The 21,612-nt window shown below is 41.9% G+C and overlaps 2 protein-coding genes across 10 annotated transcripts in view; one reads left to right on the top strand and one right to left on the bottom strand.

The window, feature by feature from the left end:
• Positions 1-15,330, top strand: part of ERAP1 (endoplasmic reticulum aminopeptidase 1) — a 32,237-nt gene extending 16,907 nt beyond the window's left edge. The window contains exons 11-18 of the mRNA XM_068979381.1: positions 2,211-2,290; positions 3,067-3,250; positions 5,073-5,229; positions 5,869-6,053; positions 7,745-7,906; positions 8,337-8,477; positions 9,025-9,106; positions 13,266-15,330. Coding sequence (XP_068835482.1) covers positions 2,211-2,290; positions 3,067-3,250; positions 5,073-5,229; positions 5,869-6,053; positions 7,745-7,906; positions 8,337-8,477; positions 9,025-9,106; positions 13,266-13,421 — 1,147 coding nt within the window. The 3' untranslated portion in view covers positions 13,422-15,330. The remainder of the gene's footprint in view (positions 1-2,210; positions 2,291-3,066; positions 3,251-5,072; positions 5,230-5,868; positions 6,054-7,744; positions 7,907-8,336; positions 8,478-9,024; positions 9,107-13,265) is intronic.
• The window catches only part of CAST (calpastatin), a 133,015-nt gene continuing 126,515 nt past the window's right edge, over positions 15,113-21,612 (bottom strand). For all 9 annotated transcript variants that reach the window (XM_068979384.1, XM_068979385.1, XM_068979386.1 and 6 more), the window contains 2 exons: positions 18,436-18,501; positions 15,113-17,255 (listed from right to left, as the gene is read on the bottom strand). In XM_068979384.1, coding sequence (XP_068835485.1) covers positions 18,451-18,501 — 51 coding nt within the window. In that variant the 3' untranslated portion in view covers positions 15,113-17,255; positions 18,436-18,450. The remainder of the gene's footprint in view (positions 17,256-18,435; positions 18,502-21,612) is intronic.

Below are 21,612 nucleotides of genomic sequence, written 5' to 3'. Positions count from 1 at the left end.
TGCCTGGGAGGATGAACCCTTGTACTTGAACTAGTGCCCTTCCCTTTGTTGCAAAACACGTTAATCAAACCTAAATACCCTAAGAAGCTGACTTACACACCACCATCTTTTCAAAAGGATAAAGATGATCTATAATTACTTAAACATTCTCATGGTTTGTAGTTAGACATGATGGTAATTTTCAGTTACTGGATGGAAGTCAGCTCTGAGCATTTGTTACTAAATTACAACAGTGCCTGTTGGTAGGGTTGGAGCTGAGGACATAAACATTCAGGTGATTTCCGGGAAATGCAAGGGACTTGATTCTCTTCTTTGCCAGTCTGATTTGGATCCCCAAACCTGTTTGTCAGCTTAACGCTACAGAGGGCATCGCTGGAAATGAGACACTGCAACTTGACTGACGCTGCTGCTGCTAAGTCGCTTCAGTCGTGTCCGACTCTGTGCAACCCCATAGATGGCAGCCCACCAGGCTCCCCCGTCCCTGGGATTCTCCAGGCAGGAACACTGGAGTGGGTTGCCATTTCCCTCTCCAATGCATGAAAGTGAAAAGTGAAAGTGAAGTCACTCAGTCTCTGGATGGACACTGTTAAAAAAAAATTTTTTTTTTGAAATGATTTCAGACCTCTGGAGAAGTTATAAGGAGAGCAAAGAATTTCCTTATAATCTTGGCCCAGATATGTGTTAATTCTTCACCACATTTATTTTATATGTCTATATATAACCTAAAATATCAAACAATTCCAAAAGTGTGATCTTTATTTCTTTCTGTATATATGGCAAACATATTTTTAACTGTTTGAGAGTAAGTTGGAGGCATGATTCCTCTTCACCTGAAATACTTCAGTATGTTGTCCAGTTGCTAAGTCGTGTCCAACCCTGTGACCTCATAAACTGCAGCACGCCAGGCTTCCCTGGCCCTCACTGTCTACTGGAGTTTGCTAAACTCATGTCCATTGAGTCGGTGATGCCATCCAACCATCTCATCCTCTGCTGCCCCCTTCTCCTTTTGCCTTCAATCTTTCCCAGCATCAGGGTATTTTCCAGTGAATTAGCTCTTAGCATCAGGTGGCCAAATTATTGGAGCTTCAGCTTCAGCATCAGTCCTTTCAATGAATATTCAGGGTTGATTTCCTTTAGGATTGACTGGTTTGATCCCCTTGCTGTCCAAGGGACTCTCAAGAGTCTTCTCCGGTACCACAGTTCAAAAGCATCAATTCTTCGGCACTCAGCCTCTTTATGGTTCAACTCTCACATCCGTACATGACTACTGGAAAAATCACAGCTTTCACTACATGGATCTTTGTTGGCAAAGTGACGTCTCTGCTTTTTAATATGCTGTCTAGGTTTGTCATAGCTTTTCTTTCAAGGAGCAAGCGTCTTTTAATTTCCTGGCTGCAGTCACTGTCTGCAGTCCAAGAAAATAAAATCGGTTATTGTTTTCACTATTTCCCCATCCATTTGTCATAAGTAGTATTTTCTAAAAAGAAGAAAATTGATTTCTATAATCACAGAACCTTTATCAAAATTATGAAATGAACTTGATACAATACTATTATCAAATGTATCAACCTTATTCAACTTTACTCAGTGGTCCTAATCATGTCTTTATAGCAAAAGAAAAAAAAAAGAAAAAACCTGGTTCAGGATTTAATATAGGATCAGATTGTATTACTTGTCATATCTCCTTAGTTCTTTGAGTTCTGAACCAGCTCCTCAGTCTGTCTTTCTTGACCTTGATATTTTTGGAGAGTAGAGGATAGCTCTTTTAAAGAATGTCCTTTGGTTTGGGTTTTCTGCTGGTTTTATTTTTTCACAGTCAGATTCAGCTTGTGCATCCTTGGCAGGAATTCCATGGAAGTGATGCTGTGCTCTTCTGAGTATATGATCTAGTAGAAGGCACAGGCTGTCAACTCCTCCACGTCTAGTGGTCTCACTTTTACAGTCACGCCCCCTGAGATCCCTGTGAGACTATCAGGGCTTCCTTGAGCCCAGATTCCTGGCTCTATTCAAGGAGTCCAGGAAGAATGAATCAAACCCAAACTGGCAGCTCCCACAAAGCTGGAAATGGGCTGGGATGTTTTGAGCTCTTAACTCTAGCTGTTTCGGGTACCCTCTTTCTTTAAACAAGCCAGTGCCTGGCACACGGTGGGTGATTTAGGAACTGCTTGCATTGAATCAGCAAGTGAACTGTCTGTCTTCCTTTCTCTTAGGCTCCTGTGGCATGTCCCACTGACATTCATTACCAGCAAATCAGACGCCGTCCAACGCTTTTTGCTGAAGACAAGAACAGGTAATTTATTGTGGACCTAACTAGCTTACTTCAAGAAGGAACTGTTTAAATGTATAGGATTTAGATAATCAGTTTTCCTGGGTATTTATCTTGGGTAAAACAAAAACGATTGGGTCAGACTTCATCTTCAGCAGATCCCTGACTTTCAATTTCTAGTGAAGAATATAGGTTTGAAAATACTGTCCGATTGCAAAAAAAAAAGGCCAATATCTTGCCAGGTAGGGAGTAAAACAGGTGAGTTATATAATTCTGAGGACGAGAGACACTTGGGAAAATCGCCCCCGCCTTTAACATTGATAAGTTAAGTGAATCACTCAGTCGTGTCCGACTCTTTGCGACCCCATGGGCTGTAGCCCACCAGGCTCCTCCGTCCATGGGATTCTCCAGGCAAGAATACTGGAGTGGGTTGCCATTTCCTTCTCTAGGGGATCTTCCCAACCCAGGGATCGAACCCAGGTTTCCTGTATTAGAGGCAGACACTTTAACCTCTGAGCCACCAGGGAAGCCCTTAACGTTGATGGGTTGTATCATACATGTGGCCTGAAACATTTACATTCTCATAAGTCTATAAATCTCACAAAATTCGTCTCTTAAACTAGTATTGGCTTTTGTCTATTGGGATGCTGTTTTCTGGTTTCTAAAAGCAGTGCGTTCGATATGAAACTCATTTCAGTATTAAAGTTGTTGAGTATTAAGCCTGCCTTTAGTCTCTGATCAGAAAAGCTTTTACCAGTCAAGAGAGAAAACGGAGCTGTGATTTACTTTATTTGCTCTAGATGTGCTCATCCTCCCAGAAGAGGTGGAATGGATCAAATTTAATGTCGGAATGAATGGCTATTACATTGTGCATTATGAGGATGATGGATGGGACTCTCTGACTGGCCTTTTAAAAGGAACACACACGGCAATCAGCAGTAATGATCGGGCCAGTCTCATTAACAATGCATTTCAGCTCGTCAGGTAATGCAAGCACCCCTCACAGTCTTGGTTTATTCCTGAAAGCTGCTGTTATCATTCAAATCTCTGATTTCTAAAGATGAAAACGATTGATTGCTAGTAAGAAATTGAAGGATGTTTTCTCCCAAGTTCTCCTAACAATTCAGGGTTGCTTTTAGCCTCAGGATTAACCTCTTATCTGTGTCTGCTAAGGACCAAGGTAAAGAAAGGAATCTGTATTTTAATCTTTTTCATTAACAACTTGGATCAGATGGAGGCAGAAGTGTAGAAAACCAGGAGACCAACATCCCGGAGAAGCCCCTTGCCTGGCCCTTAAAGCCTAGCCCAGCAGCTTTTCCTGGCCTTGCTGTATGTAACAGATCAGGTTTCTCCCTGCTGGGTGAAGGCTTCTTAGAAGACTGAGGTCACCCAGACCCGAGCTGTCGTCATAACATCTCTTGGACTAAAGGAGAGTGGTTCCCCTGTCCCATCGCCATGCTACCCAAACTGGATGCCTGGACATCACAGCATCTTTTTGGCATGCAGCTCAGAGGACATGGTCCAACCGAATGAACTTTGAGTGGGAGAGGATAATGTTCACTTTTTTTTTTGCCCCATAACATTGGCTTTTCAGGAAATCTTCCCCATGCCTAAAACTCAAACTTCTTCACTCTTTAGGTAGAAGTGACGTCCAAGAGGAATCCCCCAAGTGGGAGAGAATACTGTAATTCTCAGCTCCATGTCTCTCTGCTCTAAAATGTTGAGTTCTTCCTTTGGGGGGCCTCTCGAGGTGACAGAAAGCAGTGGGGGATAAAGATAGGGGTTGCTTATGAAGCCGTTTCTGCCTGCCTGAATATATTCCCCTCCACAGTGCTGCTGCTGCTGCTGCTGCTAAGTCGCTTCAGTGAGGTCCGACTCTGTGCGACCTCTTAAGTCACTGTTTACTTACGTCCGCACGTACCCTTTCCCTGAGGCTTTTAAGACCAACTCTCATTATAATGACGAATTTTTTAAATCTCTGTTCAGTTTCTTTTTGTATTGTTGTTTTTTAAAATTTGTACAAATTTTTAAAAAATTTATTTATTTTAATTGGAAGCTAATTATTTTACAGTATTGCAGTGGTTTTGCCATACATTGACATGAGTCAGCCATGGGTGTACGTGTGTCCCTCATCCCGAACCCCCCCTCCCACCTCACTCCCCATCCCGTCCCTCTGGGTCATCCCAGTGCACCATCCCTGAGCACCCTGTATCATGCATCGAACGTGGACTGGCCATCTGTTTCACATATGATCATATCCATGTTTCAATGCTATTCTCTCAAATCATCCCACCCTCGCCTTCTCCCACAGAGTCCAAAAGTCTGTTCTTATATTCAGTTTCTTTTTGAAATGGAGATGAGGATGTATTAACTCCAGGGACTCATACTGGTGACTGAGTGGCGCGCTCTCTGGTGAAGCTTCCTGAGGGATCTTTGATCACAGTTCCTGTTTCACTCTGGCAGTCCAGCAAGGTTCGATGTTTCCTAGAGGGACAGATGCTGACCTGCTGCCAGCTCTACCATTATATGTGGGTATATAATATAATATAATATATTACATTATATTATATTATATATTGTATGTGGTTAGCTCTACTATTCGAGAAAGTTCCTTCACGGTGCAAACACGCCATGTGTTATGTTATATGTGACAGGAAAGCTATTAGTATAAAGGCCATTATCTGTAAGGAGTTGTCTATATCTGACTGAATATTTTGCTGGAAGCTTGTTAAAATAACTTTTGAAGCAAATAGTTGATTTCCTGGATTTTTCTTTCAAACTGCTAACCCCGGTGTCTCTTGACCAGCATTGGAAAGCTATCAATTGAAAAAGCCTTGGATTTAACCTTGTACCTGAAGCATGAAACTGAAATCATGCCAGTGTTTCAAGGTTTGAATGAGCTGATACCGATGTATAAGTTAATGGAGAAGAGAGAGATGAATGAAGTGGAAACTCAATTCAAGGTAAAAGGCTGGAATAAATTGAATAGTTTTAGATAACTGGTTTGCTTTGGTGCGGGTGTGGAAAAGATTTCTTACCATGGTGTATATTTTTCCATGTCTTGATATATTTTAAAGAAAATTGCAATTATCTCCATATTTGAGTTGACCCATGAAGATTTTGGTTTTATTTTGGCACTGAAAATAGGCATGGCACTGTTAGACACTTATCCATCCCCTCGTGTGGCTAATTCTTTATGTCATTTTACTTCTGTGTTGTGGTGGTTGCTCTTAAGATTTTATGGGACTCAGGTACTCAGGTACTTAAGTAACGACACAGTCGTTACTTTTGGCAAAATGTCATGAAGTCTTGTTCTATAGTTTGCTCTCAAAATGTCACATTGACTGTCTCTTTTAGTGAGTTTTGAAAGTGGCAGCTCATCCTGATTTTAAGTAGACAAAGTATATAAGATGGTTAGGGAAATACTCGAATCATTCATCATTTCTTGCTTTTGACCCCTTTTATAATTAAATAGAAACCGAACCGCATGGTTTTGAAAATCTGAGTTGGCCTAAGCTTTAAGAAGCAATCCCCATCACCCGAGGGTGTGCTGAGTTCTATAAACCACGAGATGACTGGTGACTGGTGTGGCTTTCCCGCAGGCCTTTCTCATCAGGCTGCTGAGGGGCCTCATTGACAAGCAGACGTGGACGGATGAGGGCTCCGTCTCAGAGCGAATGCTGCGGAGTCAGCTGCTCCTCCTTGCCTGCGTGCGCAAGTACCAGCCCTGTGTGCAGAAGGCAGAAGGCTATTTCAGACAGTGGCAGGAAGCCGGTGGAAACCTCAGGTCTGTTTTTCTTGAGCAACTAGTTTGTTCATGTAAGGGGTTTCTTTTCTGTTTTCTATCATCATGACTCAATGTTGGGGGCAAACAAGAAACAAGTATAGATAAGACTCTTCTGGTGCTCTTCGGGGAAAATAATGTTATTTTTCTTTTAGATTTATCTATGCCCCTCTCAACTTTCTGCTTGAAGAAATGCTAAGAGGAAACTTCTATGCATAAAAGTCAAATATCTGAACAGTTAGAAAGGGATTAGAATATTTACTGGGGTTTTTTGTATAGCTAAGGATACAAAAGGGCTTCCCTGTGGCTCAGCTGGTAAAGAATCTGCCTGCGATGTGGGAGACTGGGGTTTGATCCCTGGGTTGGGAAGATCCCTTGGAGCTAAGGGAAAGATTACCCACTCCAGGATTCTGGCCAGGAGAGTTCCATGAACTGTATAGTCCATGGGGTCACAAAGAGTCGGGACACAACTGAGTGTGACTTTCACTTGGCCCCAGATAATCCTTTCTTTTGAGTTTCCCTGATAGCTCAGTTGGTAAAGAATTCGCCTGTAATGCAGGAGACCCTGGTTCTGTTGGGGTTGGGAAGATCTGCTGGAGAAGGGATAGGCTACCCACTTCTGTATTCTTGGTCTTCCCTGGTGGCTCAGCTGGTGAAGAATCCACCTGCAATGCAGGAGACCTGGGTTCGATCCCTGGGTTGGGAAGATCCCCTGGAGCAGGGAAAGGCTACCCACTCCAGGATTCTTGCCTTGGGGAATTCCATGGACTGTGTGGCAAAGTGTGACACAACTCTCACAGGAGTGACATGGGGTGGTGAAGAGTCGGACACGACTGAGCAACTTTCACTTCACTTCACTTTAAGGATACAAAGGTGGCTTCCCAGCTGGCTCTAGTGGTAAAGAGCCTGCCTGCCAATGCAGGAGACGCAAGAGACACAGGTTCTATCCCTGGGTTGGGAAGATCCCCTGGAGTAGAAAATGGCAACCTGTTACAGTATTCTTGCCAGGATAATCCCATGGACAGAGGAGCCTGGCAAAGTCAGACATGACTGAGTGCACGCACACACACACACACACACACACACACACACACACAAGGGTACAAAACCTTATTAGAACTGAGACAGCTGTGCTGGGCAGGAAGAGAGGCAGTGCCTCTCATCAGAGCTTTTTCAGGCCTCTCAAGCTCCCGACAGGTGGGGAGGGGACACAGAGGGATACGGGGCCGGGACCAAGGCCTTTTATATTTGTGGCTTAAATCCCATGCAGGAAATACTAAGCTAACAATATACATACTTCCATTTAAAGAAGTGCCTACAAACAGTGGTCCTATTGGGGTCCTGACTTTTGTTCATAGACTTCATCTTAAGTCTAGTTTGAATTTTTTTTCTTTTGTCTTGAAAAGTGACTACTATTGAGTCACTTGGCATCATTCAAGTATGTTAGAAACAGATGTATTTAAAGACGTGGCATTTCACAGTGAATTTTTGAGAAAGCTACTTAAAACCAAACTCAGTTACTCTTTCTTGCCTCTTTCATAAAATGTTGCTGAAGGAAAGAGGTTATTTTGGTTTCTATTTCCAAGCACACGTCTCTGATTGTGGAGCCGGTTTATCACTTCATAAGTAAGTCTCCTACATGCAAACACACTTTCTTCATCCCAGCCTCTCTCCTGCTGTGTTCTTTCCCACAGCCTGCCCAACGATGTGACCTTGGCAGTGTTTGCCGTGGGGGCCCAGACCCTCGAAGGATGGGATTTTCTTTATAGTAAATACCAGTCGTCATTGTCCAGTACTGAGAAAAACCAAATTGAATTTGCTCTCTGTATCAGCCAAAATAAAGAAAAGCTTCAGTGGTGAGTAATTCATTCATGTTCATGTAGCCAAGAGGAACTAAATGAGAGCAGATCCTTCTGGCACCTATTTTTGTTCTCTTGGCCAGGAACCACGTTTTCTGCTGGGAACATTTATGCAGGGGGGGCGCATATCTAATGTGTATGGTAAATAATTAGGGAGCAGCGAGTGTTAGGAAAAATATTTTGAGGAGTATGTATTTGTGTATCTTTAACACATTTAGAAATATATACTTGGTATCCTTATTTAGCCACTGTGAGCAAAAAGAGAGACTATATGAGAAGGGGTGTTGTAAATATAAATGTTAGTTTTTATTATTATGTAGCTATAGTGAGTTTCTCAGCTTTTTTTCTTTCCACAAATCATTGTATTAAAAAGTTCAGAACTTTTTCAGGGCCTCTTCATTGCTAACATGTCTCTTAATCATTCTAGGCTACTAGATCAAAGTTTTAAGGGAGATGTAATAAAAACTCAAGAGTTTCCACATATTCTTAGAGCTATGGGCAGGAACCCAGTGGGATATCCGTTGGCCTGGCAGTTTCTGAGGGAAAACTGGAACAAACTTGTGCAAAAGTAAGTCATGCCAAAAACTGTGCTGTGACTGGGAAAAATTACTGAACCTCGCTGTGTTTTAGCCGAGTTTGTCAGATACCAGGGGTTATCCAAAGGGATTCTTTTCACTGAAGATAGGAGGTAGAGGTACCCAAAATATCCTTAGAAAATATGAAGCTCTAATTCAGTGCTAACTAGTGGATCTGGGTGGTCAAGTTTTTCATGCCACGTGGAATAATCTCTTCCTGTACCCTGTGACCTATATGAAGCCTTCTTCTGCACAGTTCAATCCAAGTCTTTTATTTAGTACTTGCACATTGCATCTGCCCTTGTAAGTAGCACTTATTACTTGTGTCATTTTCTTTTGGGTACTTTATCTTTTATTCAGTGGCTGGCGTGTTTATTTTTTACAACTATATCTTAGCCCCTTGGAGCCAAGGATCATGACTTATCTTTTTCATGCCTAACTAGTGTTTGGTGGATTGCTATAACATATGTTGAGGCACTTAAAAGTACATATGGAATGAGCAAATACTTTATAACACATTTTCGCGATTTCTATTTCTAGGTTTGAACTGGGCTCAAATTCCATAGCCTACATGGTAACGGGAACAACAAATCAGTTTTCAACAAGAGCACGGCTCGAAGAGGTAAAAAAAAATAAAATAAAAAGCTTTCTTTTTAAACCTAAGTGACAGTTAGCTAATAAGTTACCTAATAAATAGGGGGTCAGCAAAATACTTGAAGGGTCTGCTGAGTTAGAAATGAATTTTGTCACTGAGTGCATATTCTTTCTGGATGTGTGTTTTGTTCAGTATGGTGGTTTTGATTTTAGCAAAAAATCAGTTACAAATAATTGAAAGCTGTGCCTCTCGCCAAACATAGAAGTCTTAGCTCTGCCACTGGAAATTTTAGGGCTTAAAAAAAATTACTTTAGACATCTAATCCCTGTTTAGGATGTTAAAAGTGATTATTGGAGGAATAAGTGACTGACATAATCATCCAGTTATTTTGAAAGAGGCCGGTCTGGAAACTAGGTTCTCCACTATTCAAGCTCAGGGTTTCCCATTGCTTCCTTTATGTACTATCTACTTGCAGAAAGGATTTTAGGCCACTTGTAAGGTCTATATATAAAACAATGTTAACAAACAGCTGCATAATGTTCGGAAAGAGGTAATTGTATGAGGGGTTTATGCTGAGGACAATTTATTGCAGTTGTACCCTACATTTATCACAGCTTCCTAGCAGCCAAGCAAAGATGAGAAAACAGTATGAGTCACTGTCAGGCAAGAGACCCTTGGAACATGCAAGTTTTCCACAAAAGCACACTTTTCAGTTTTAATGGCTCGTTTTGTTGTGGTGCATGTGTGTGCGCTGTCACCTCAGCTGTGTCTGACTCTTTGCGACCCCATGGACTGTAGGCTCCTCTGTCCGTGGGTTCTCCAGGCAAGAATACTGGAGTGGGTTGCCATGCTGTGCTCCAGGGGATCTTCCCGACCCAGGAGTCGAGCCCTCAGCTCCTGCAACTCCTGCATTGCAGGCAGATTCTTTACCCACTGAGCCACCTGGGAAGCCTGGCTCTTCTCTAACAGTGTTCTCTATAATAAAGTTGTAGAACGCATTTTACGTGGCTTTAAAAATGTTGCATTTAGGTAAAAGCCGAGAGCCTAATATTCACTTTTTTAGGAATGGTTCAGTTGTGTAGTTCCATCATCTAGCTTGATAGAGACTGCTTTGAAAAATGAAAAAGAAATGTGACAACCCTTATTTCTCCAGTTTTTCACCCAGGCTTGTAATTAACTTGTACACAATAATTCAAGCTTGAGCTTCTAGTGAGGTCTACGGCAGACATACTCTGTGTGATGACTGCAGAGCCAGCCAGGGGCTGTGACGATGTGTAGCAACAAAAGATTTCATTTACTGAGTGATCATTCATTTTCTCATTAATTCATTCAAGACGTATTTCATTCTTACTCGCCAGCAGTTAACGGTTTTAGGTGTCAGGGCTACAGTGATGAAACAGGATATACAAAGTCCCTGCCCTCACAGAGCTGATATTCTACCGGGAGAATCAGACAGTCAGGGACACGTCAGCCTATGTCGGGTAGTTATATGCCCCGAAGATGAATAAGGCAGGGGAAGGAGAGTGAGTGACTGGGTAAGGGATGATGCTGTTCTGTGGGATGACGAGTGGACGTGTGAGCAGGTGCAGACGGAAATGGAGACGTCTAGAAGGCGAGGGTTGTGTGCAGAGGGAGCATCAGGTGCAAAACCCCTGTGTCAGGACATGTAAACGAAAAAGCCTGACATGTTGTCAGAATGGAACGTGTGCTGCTGACATTTAAAATGCAGGCGCCAGCCCGAGCCCTTCCTTCCCCTCGCCTCCAGTTCCTCCTGAGTCCTGCTGGCTCTGCTTCCGGCTTGTCCATCCTCTCTGTGCTCCTCTCTGCTCTTAGCGCAGCCCAGCCTTTCTCATCTCTCGCCTGGGTCTACAGTGATAACCTCCTGACTGGCCTTCCTCCTGCTGCTTGGCCAGTGCCAAACCATTTTCCATCCTGAAAACCAACCCACCGCAGACTGGGTTGGTTTTCTTGGAACTCTTGCCCGTTGCTCTTGACATCTCAAACCCCTCCTTCCCATGTGGGTGAGTCCGCGATGACCTGGCCCCGGCCCACCTCTCTGGCTCATTCCCGAACACTACTGTGTTCTCACACACTCAGCCTCCCTCTGTTCCTGGGCCCCACTGGGTGTTTCTCCCGGCTCGAAGCCTCTGCACTTTTTCCTTCTTCTTCCTGGCTTGCTCTGTCCCCAGCTTTAGACTGGGAAGGTTCGTTTTACTCTGTAGAGGCCTGAGCTCAAGTGTCATCACCTCCGCAGACCACTTTGTCAAAGGCAGGCCACCTCCTCCCCAGTTGCGAATGTGGCCTGGGCTTATTTTTCTCCACTGCAGTGCACAGTCATCCCAGTTCACTTCTTGTCTCCTCTGGCAGACTGTAAGCTCCATGAGGACAGGGTGCTTGCCTGACTCATGGCCTCATCCTCAGTGTCTTGTGCAGTAATTAAGCCAGAGGAATGATTAAGTATCAGAGTCAGTGTTCATGAAGAAATGGATGTGGGTGAGCCCCTGGCACACCCGCTGGGCTTTAGGTTCTGCACTTAACCCACATTACACAACGGCATCCTCACCATCGCTCTGCAGTGTTACAGACGAGCAATCTGAGTCCTGGAGAAGCTAATCATTTACTCTACCCATGTATCAGACTGCTTATTGCACAGAAAATGTTCTCAAGGAGGCAAGGGTGAATCATCTATGTCCTCAGCTAAGATGCTGGATTTCCCAAGGCAGATGAAGATAGGAGTGATAAAGCTGAGCCTGGAAAAGTTGAAGGGCAGGGGTTAACAACGGGCTTTCTTAGAGCTCTTGTAGGTATCTTTTAGTACTATCGTGTTAAGCCTCTTTAGGACTAATTTAATTTGCCCAATTAGTAAAACCGCTGATGTGGTTTGACTGAAGAGTGCCTAGAGTGATTTTTTAATTTTTTACATTTTATTGAAGTATAGTTGATTTACAATGTTAATTTTTCTTGCATAGCAAAGTGACTCAGCCACACACATTTTCTTTTTCATATTCTTTTCCTTGATGGTTTATTGCAGGATATTGCCCAGAGTGATTTTTTTAAATAGCATATTAATTAATCTTGAATTCTGATAGAAAAACAGTAGGTTGAGCTACAGTTTAAGGCAGGACAGTGAAGCGGGGTGTTCTCTAGGTTGTTATAGTGGGAAGGCATGCCTTCAGCTCACTGAAAAGTTCTACTGAGATTTAATTTTAAAACAACCCTGAATCATTTAAAATTGGAATTTGATCTTTCAAAAGGCTATTCTTCCCCACCTCCTCTCCCCAAACTTATGATTATGACATGGATTTTTAAGGAATTAACTGTCTGGAATCCATGCTGAATAAATAAAACATTTTGGCTGAGACTTGCTTCCTGTCTGCGAAATCAAAAATTGATGGATTAATGCTGTGAAAATTTATGGGAAAAGGTTAAGAACCCTTGACAGTGAGACAGAGTAGCATAATGGTCAATGCTATTGCCAAGCCAACCTATTCCTCCTGTGAGCTTAAAGGGGATAAAACACCCAGAAGGGAAACAACAGCAGATATTTTTGAGGCGATAGCCAAGTGACTCTTATCTCTCTAAAACCGTGGGGAATGCTGTGTGGATTTTATCTTGAGGGAACAATGCATCAACTGTGGATTAGGAGAAAAAAAGTTGGCAAGGTTTGGGGTATTACCACCATAACTTGCTAAGAACTCCGCTCCCTGCAGCGTTTCTATAATAACATACGTGGCCAGGGCCATAGAGAAAGACTGCACTTTATGGGGCTGAAGCTGTTTGGCTTGGCAAAGAAAAGATTCTGCACATTCTGCTTTTCTCAGACACGTTTAAAAATGTTAAGTTTGCATCAGTGTGTATGTCACAGACGACACATAAAATAGATACCCAAGATTAAAACTTAATTATAAAATGGTAAACCCCGAAGTCTTTTAGAATCTGGCAACTGTGAATAAATTTTAAAAAGCTGCAGAGAGAAAAAAAAAAAAACACAACACTTGACATCATGAGGCATGAGCTCATTTCAGAGCTCAAGTTTATGTACATAATCGTATCCAGACACCTGGCCCTGCCTTCTCTGTAGAATTTTGACAAATGCTGGAATTCTGGCTTCAGTTTTAACTAGCCTGAACTTACATTTGTGTAACCTGAAAACAAAATCTTAAAAGCCTGATTTTTCCCCCACAAGGTAAAAGAATTCTTCAGCTCTTTGAAGGAAAACGGGTCTCAGCTCCGTTGTGTTCAACAAACCATCGAAACCATCGAGGAGAACATACGCTGGATGGATAAGAATTTTGATAAGATCAAAGCGTGGCTGCAAAATGAGCAGCTTAACCTTCTGTAATGGTTCTGCTCTTGGTCGGTTCCTGTGATGTGTAATCTGCAAACTTTTGTTGAATGTGAATATTTTTGAAGTGGAGATGCGCCAGCCTGGCACCCACTGAAGATGCTTCTTGCCCCTTCAATTCATTTCACTCCTTCCTTTTCGTGAAGCCTGGCTGCTTCACGTTTTCCTCAGGGAGTTGCTGCCACCACATGCTCCATTATAGGTATGACCCCAAAATGTACACCCAGGTCGGGAGTTCCCTACTGTGGAGAACTAAAGTTCCTGTTTCTTCTTATACTGTATACTGAAGCCCCGTGGTCTCCACACCCCTGCTCCCCACGCGTTTGTCATTCGTACTCTGCTGCGAACAGTGATAACTACTGAACCGTGAACCCCTGGAGCGCTGACTGAGCCAGAACGGCCCCTCTCCATCCAACTTTCTCCCTCTTGCTGCTTGCAAGAAGGCAGTGGCAACCCTCTCCAGTGTTCTTGCCTGGAGAATCCCAGGATGGCGGAGCCTGGTGGGCTGCCATCTATGGGGTCGCACAGAGTCGGACATGACTGAAGCAACTTAGCAGCAGCAGCAGCAGCAGCAGCTGCTTGCCCAGGGGCTGACCTGTCCGGCCACATCACGAGGGTCCCCTGTCCTCCAGCTTCAGCTGCACTCCCAGGAGGGCAGATCAGAGCTGGGGTTGGGGAGAGAGCACGTGAGGGTCTTTATTCCCCTGGCTCCCTTGCAGGTAGCCTCAGGCTGAGCCTCCAGCCGAAGGGCTCAGCTCCAGGGAGGTGGCCCTCTTTCCCACCAGTCTTCTGCATCTCTGTGCTAGTAAGATGCTTCCTCCTCTCAACTCTGCAGGGGGAAGTGGAAGCCTGGCTTTCATCAGTCCTCTCTGGACTTGTGGTTTTCATACAGCCTGCTCATATTCTTTATATAAAAACAAATAAAAACATATAAAAACAAAACAAAAACTCCACAAACGCCTTCCATAGAGCCCTCCTGATATGATTCTAATTAGAGGGTGCCATCTATTTCTTCAAGGCCACTGACCAGCAGTGTCCCTTTTGAAAAAGCAGAGTGCTTTCAGGTCTAGGAGAAACCTTTCATTGAAAGTTGAACCTGAGAACTATTGATCCTTCGGTAGGGGATGCTTCCCCTTCCCTGTTCCTTATTTGGTCTGGTCTCAGTTCAGTTCAGTTGCTCAGTCGTGTCCGACTCTTTGTGATCCCCATGGACTGCAGCACGCCAGGCCTCCCTGTCCATCACCAGTTCCAGGAGTTTACTCAAACTCATGTCCATTGAGTTGGTGATGCCATCCAACCACTGAAGAACGGACTCATTTGAAAAGACCCTGATGCTGGGAAAGACTGAAGGCGGGAGGAGACAGGGCCAACAGAGGATAAGATGGTCTGATTTATAATCCCTAAATAACTTGTTGTTGGCGCTTACTGCCAGTGGGCACTGCAGACTCTACTAAATGTAAGCTACTGTGGAATGGAAAGTACTTGCTTATATCAGCCTAAGTGAAGACCAGGTATGGTGTTGGAGTTGAAATCTTTTATGAGTTTAATATATTGCAAAACTTAAGATAAAGGAATAGGATATGAAAAATGTCAATGTGTTCTAATACACTATGGAATAGAAGGTCTTTTCTGGACATAAATGTGTCTATTATAATTCCATTTTCATACATACTGCCTGACTTAATGGTTTAAGAACTAAAAAACAGAAATCACTGGTCATTTCTACCCCCCAGGTGTTTTCCTTCTAAAAAACATACAAAATCAAGATTTTACTGTAAAATACTTTGCTTTAATTGCATCTTGTATCTTGAGTAATGAAACATGGAAATAGTGGTTTTCGGTTTTGGTCACCTGAGGCACCTATTTTCATTTGCTTTTGGAGAAGTCCATTTTCTAAAGAGACACGCATCACACAACAGTGTGCAAAACCCTTTTTGGTAATAAAAAATGTTATTTACCTCTAAGCAAAGCTTTGCAATTATTTACTGCAAATTAGATGGGTAAAAAGGACTGATTTAGATCCTGTAGCTTCCTCAGTTCATCATTAATTACCAGCAGACACCCAAGTCTTGAAGACATTTTGAATAAACAAAAGGCATAGTCAGAGAACCTTAAATAAATGTTTTCTTTTACAGGCATTTCTTAACTCTCCAGATTTGGTATGTAATTTAAAAAACTTTATATATGCATGTAAATTAGTAATACTGGAGTCATAGCTTTGCAAACACATCTGTCAATGTCAAAGGTTTCACTTTCTTTTTTAAAACAAAACAACTTTGTACTACCTATAGACACATAGTTAAAATCCCTCAGGAAAAGTGTTTATTTTCTTGTTAGTGCCTTGAAAAGGTCTGTTTAAGTTACCGTAATCCTGGCTTATATTTCCCAGATTTAGACTAATAATGCCTTTATCTCTCATGAGATGAAGACAGAGCATTTGAAGTGGATGAAGTTTGCAATCTCAGGCATATGCATGATTTTTAAAGAAAAATGTTAGACAGTATTAATAGAACTGGATACCCATTATAAGCAGTATTGTTATTTTGCTCGCCTCCTACCCCATTAGACAGTATCAGTGATACTACTTATTTTTAGTGAAATTGCCAAGTCCTAAGAAATAGTTTAAACAGATGTGAAGGGAGGCTGTACCCTCTGAAACCAGGAATCCCATATCAGTTTTATGATGTGTATCTGATATCTTTTCCTACGTTCACTCTCAGAAAATGAAGATGGGATTTTGATCATTTAATTTCATCAGTGCTACGTTCATCAACCATTCAGAAAAATACGAGAAACCATTCCAAGTTGTGGGATATCAGACCCTCCCTAGTTCTTAAATGGCTATGGGGGGAAAAAAACAGATTTTTTTTTAACGTTAAAAAGATCTTTTTTCTTTATTTTTAAGCAGAAGTTTGTTTCTGTATTTGGTAATAAACCCACTTCCATTAAGCCACATGCTGTACAGTGCGAGACTGGTGTGGCAGGGGCTCTAGGCTAACAGCTGCTGTTCAGCTTTCACAGAGAGAGGATGGCAAGCCCAGCTTAAGGCAGCACTGCGGCAGAGATCGAGCCACGTGAGTATTCTAAGCATTAGGTTTTGTTATTCTTGAAACTTGCTATGAAGTGACATAGTCTGCATTTTGCTCTTCTGACTTGAGTCACGTCCCGGTGGGTCTCTGCGGACAAGGTGCGGAAGTCCTAACCTCTGACAAAGAGAAGTTCAACCTGAAGGGGGGGGTGGTGACGCTTCCTGGTCTGTCCAGGGTCTCTATGATTAGCAGCTCAAGAGGAGACATGTGCACAACGCACAGTATTTTATGGCTGACTTATAAACAACAACCCAAAGAAACATCAAATACAGTTCAAAAGTCCAAGAGGAAAGGGGTCATGAGAAATCAGAACACTGAAGAACACGCAAGGCATCGTTTTCCAAATGCTAACAACAAAAATAATTAAGTGCAAATTGAAAATACTAATGGGATTTACAGGCACTGTGGGGAGAATGTGCAAAAGTCTGCAAAGGGTTTCCCTTTTATGTGTGCTGCTTTAAGAAACTATCAAATATATCTCTTAGAAATATAAAGTTCCTTTCTCTCCCAACTGAAGACAATTTTTAAAAATTTAAGGTTTATCAATACTCAGTAAAATAACACAGGTGAACCAGACAAATTCAGTTTCTTTTCAGGAAAAGAATAACAGACAATGTTTAGGATGTCAAAAGACTCAACAAATACCACTGTCTAGAAGCCACCCAGAAATTGTTTCTGTTGTCAAAGCCTTTTGTTCTTCAGACGTCACCATCTACCTGCTGCAGATTTTATATGCAGACACCTTGAAAAAGTCAAAGAAGAAAATCCAGTGAACCATTTGATATGTTATTTTCTTATTACAGGCATAATAAATCTAAGGAGGCATTTACTATAAGCAGATATTAGAGTAGAAAATTAGAAGAAAAACTTTTTTTTTTTTTTCAAATTTTGGAGAAAATCTTTGGAGCAGTTCTAATCAGTCTACCTTCCTCTATAGGAAATAAAAGTGAATCATGGTGAGAGAGGCCAATCCAATTTAATCTCCACTGTTATTTCTTTTAGATTTTTTGCAGCAAGTAGTTATATGCTTTTGTCATTTAGAATAAGACCTCTTCTCTTTGACATTAATAAGGGCCTAGGAGAAGGCAATGGGACCCTACTCCAGTACTCTTGCCTGGAAAATCCCATGGACGGAGGAGCCTGGTAGGCTGCAGTCCATGGGGTCGCTAGGAGTTGGACACGACTGAGTGACTTCACTTTCACTTTTCACTTTCATGCATTGGAGAAGGCAATGGCAACCCACTCCAGTGTTCTTGCCTGGAGAATCCCAGGGATGGGGGAGCCTGGTGTGGGCTGCCGTCTATGGGGTCGCACAGAGTCGGACACGACTGAAGCAACTTAGCAGCAGCAGCAGCAGGTCTCAAGACAGATGTCAGAGTCTCCCTCATCCAAACCAGCTCTTCAGTTACCATAAAGTAGAATCAGGGCTTTACTTTCTAAAACTAAGATGATCACAAGTTATCAGTCTTTTCCTTTGCCCTATTCTTAAAACCCTGTAATTACCATCAGACCGTAGGTGTGCCCTTCTCCTCACCCAATGAGTGTTTTGAGTAATATCTAGATCATGAGGCCATTTCACCATAAGATGTAACTTGTCAGTTTTGCTTTGCCACAGTAACCTGCAGTCATGAGCATTTGGGTTTCAAAGAGTCAACTAGACTTAGATGGTCATTTTGTTTAAGAGCCTGCCCTAAGATTTTAAAGAGCTTTTACTTACAAGATTAATGTTTTTAAACATTCTGGAAACACCATTTATTGCTTTTCAGGGAATTACTCTGCAGCTTTTGCAGTGTCCATTTCATTGCCATTAGCATAAAGAGAACATGAAATACTCAAGAAATGGACTTAGCTTCTCTCACCTATAACACACAGGCTGGTTAGAAGGTACAGTGGTCTTCATTTGTGACAAACACCCAACTTACCAAATAGTGTGAATTTTAACTTGTACTTTTTCCATCAGCTTTTGGCTTGGAAGTTTCCTCCTTTGCCTAAAAGGACAAGCAAAAACCATCCATGAGTTCTTTATTTTCTGGACTGAGTAACCAAAACTGATCAACCAGAAGAGCTTTATAAGGAAAAATGCTTTTCAGATTTAAAAAGGTAAAAGATGGCAGTTAGCAGGGGAAAATAAGATAGTCCTTTTTAAGTATTTTATTTAGCCCAAACACTGAATTCTTCCCCTTGAAGTTTATAAACTAAAAATAACCTTAAGTGATTCTAAATGTTTTACTCTAGACTTTGTTTTTTTGTTTGTTTGTTTTTTTTAATTTGAAGGCCAACATAATTGGTTTCCACTTACAAGGCCTATTTTTTTCCTATCTCTTCACTTTCAGTCTGTCCTTAAATTTGAAGTGAGTTTCTTATAAGCAGTACATATAGACATGTCATGTTTTTTTTATCCATTCTGCCTCTCTGTATTCTGGGGAGTTTAGCTCATTATTTTCAAAAGTACTTATTAATAAGTATGTACGTATTGCCACTCTGTGAACTGTTTCTGATATTCTGTAGTTCTTTGCTCCCTCTTCCCTGGCTCTCTCCTTTTGTGATTTGATGACTTCCTACAGTAGTATGCTAGGCTCTTTTCTCTTTTGTGTACCTCCCAAAGGTTTTCATGTAGCTACTTTGTGGTTACCATAAGGCTTACATATAACAGCTTACATTTATATTTTAAGTTGACAACTACTTGGGTTTGAACGCATTTCAGAGCTCTACAGTTTTACTCATCATCCTCATCTTTTATGTTTTTGATGTCCATTTTATATCTTTTTAATTATTATAGCTAGCTATTTTTTAAAACTACTTTTGTCTTTTAAACTTCATACTAGCTTTATCAGTGATTAATATACCACTTTTACAACATTAAATTATTCTGAATTTTGCTGTATATTAACCTTTACCAGTGAGATTTGTACTTTGATTGTTTTCCTGTTACTAATTAGCACCCTTTTCAGCTTAAAGAAGTCTTTTTAACGTACTTGTAAAACTGGTCTAATAGTGATGAACTCCTTTAGCTTTTGCTTATAGGGAAAACTTTTTTTTCTTCTGAATGACAGTTTTTCTAAGAAGAGAATATTCTTGGCATTTTTTTTCTTTCAGCACTTTGAAAATATATCATGATACTCCTTTTCTGGCCTGCAAAATTTCTGTTGAAAATCTGCTGAGAGTCTTAACGGAGGCCCCTTGTATGTAAAAACTTGTTTTTCTTTTGGTACACTCAAATTCCACTCCTTGTCTTTAACTTTTGACATTTTAATGTGTTTTTGGTGTGGGTGTCTTTGGATTGTTTTTATTTGAAAGCATCTGGGCTTCCTGGTTATGAATGTCTGTTTCCTTCCCCAGGTTAGGGAAGGTTTTAGCCATTATTTATGTCAATAAATTCTTTGTCTCTTTCTGTCTTGCTTCTCCTTTTGGGACTCCTATAATGCAAATGTTCATCTGTGTTGGTCTGTGTGATATTGTCTGATAAGTCTTTTTGGCTATCTTTCTTTTTTTTGCTGCTTTGACTGGGTGAGTCCCATTGCCCTGTCCTTGAGTTCCTGGATCCTTACTTCTGCTTCTAGTCTGCTGCTGAACCCCTCCAGTGTGTTTTTTGGTTCCATTATTGTATTCTTCAGCTCTGTGACTATCTGTTACTTTCTTGTATTTTTCCTATATCTTTGTCGAAGTTCTCACTGTGTTCATCCATTCTTCTCCCAAGTTTGGTGAGCATCCTTACGACTGTTACTTTGAACTCATCAGGTAAACCGCTTCATTAAGGTTTCTATCCTGAGGTTTTAATCATTTGGAATGTATTCTTCCATTTCTTCATTTTCCTTGAGACTCTGTGTTGGTCCGTGTGCATTAGATAAAATAGCCACCTCTTCCAGCCTTGAAGGAGTAGCCTTGTGTAGCAGATGAACTTTACTGTTAAACCCTGCCCTGACTCTTGATTATCTCTCAAAACACTGTAAGCAGCCTATTTTATTTTCATTGGTTCAATATACAGACATAATAGTCTTGAAGGGCCACAGCAGGTGATCAGGAAGTACCCCTCTGGGGGGCAGTTACAAAAATTTGGCCTCTAGGTAAGTGTCAGAACCCCCTTTTCTGGGAGATACTGGAGCAAGATGGAGCAATAGCTCGATGGTGGTGAGCAGCCAGCTTATGTCTCCTAGGAGCACATCTGGGCATCTTCTGCCAAATCGGAAGCCTGCTCCTTACACTGGAGCTGCAGGACAAGCAAGGAGGCCTCTTACACAGAAAGCTGGGGTGTGTTTTGGTCTGCGGCCTGTGCAGCACTCTGGGGATGGTGGCCGGCTAAGAACTGTAGCTCTGATTGCTTTGTTGGGGGAGCGGGTGCGTCTGAGCTCAAGAGCCCTTGAAGAACCTTGCCTCAGTTTGTTATGGCCTTCTCGACACAAGCTCCACTGGCTTCCCAAAGCTAGAGGTTTGTGTGCTCATTTCTCAGGTGGCCTTTAAATGTTGGGGTACTGCCGTGGGGGTTCAACCTAGTTTGCTCCTCAGGAGAAGCTCTGAGTTTTGAGTTTTCTTCTGATGGTGAGTTGACTGTGTTGGGACTGGATTTATGCTGAGAGTCTGTCCCAGCCTCTTCTACCGTCTTTGATGCTGGTCTTCTTTTATTGGCCCGATGGATAGGAGTCATTCAGATCACTGTAGGAGTTTTTTCCTAGAGGAAATTGTTGCAGACGTAGCTGTAGACCTGGTGTTTCCATGGTACGAGGTGAGCTGATCTTTTCTACATCACCACCTTGAACCAGAACTCACCGTCTTGCTTTTTAAGAGTTTGGATGCAGCTGGATTATTGTTTCTGGACCTGTATCTTTTATTTCTCATTATAATTGGAATTAACAGTCATAACCATTTGAATACTATGGTTTTAGAATTGGAGGGGGCCCAGAAGTTGTTTATCCAATCCAACTTCCATTCCTTTCCTAACCACAGTTTGAGTTATTTTAATAATAGGAAACTTTGAAAGTGCCATGCTGCATTAACGCCTAGCCCTGAGAAACCAGATCCACTCATTAGCCTCAGTTCTGCTTTCTGTAACAATGTGAAAAATGAGATACCACTTGGGAGGAAAGACTACAAGTATTTAATGT

Source organism: Capricornis sumatraensis, chromosome 9 (assembly GCF_032405125.1).
Source record: "Capricornis sumatraensis isolate serow.1 chromosome 9, serow.2, whole genome shotgun sequence".
In the NCBI taxonomy this organism is placed as follows: domain Eukaryota; kingdom Metazoa; phylum Chordata; class Mammalia; order Artiodactyla; family Bovidae; genus Capricornis; species Capricornis sumatraensis.
The sequence above is the reverse complement of the archived record's forward strand: the minus strand, read 5'-3'. Positions and strand labels throughout refer to the sequence as shown.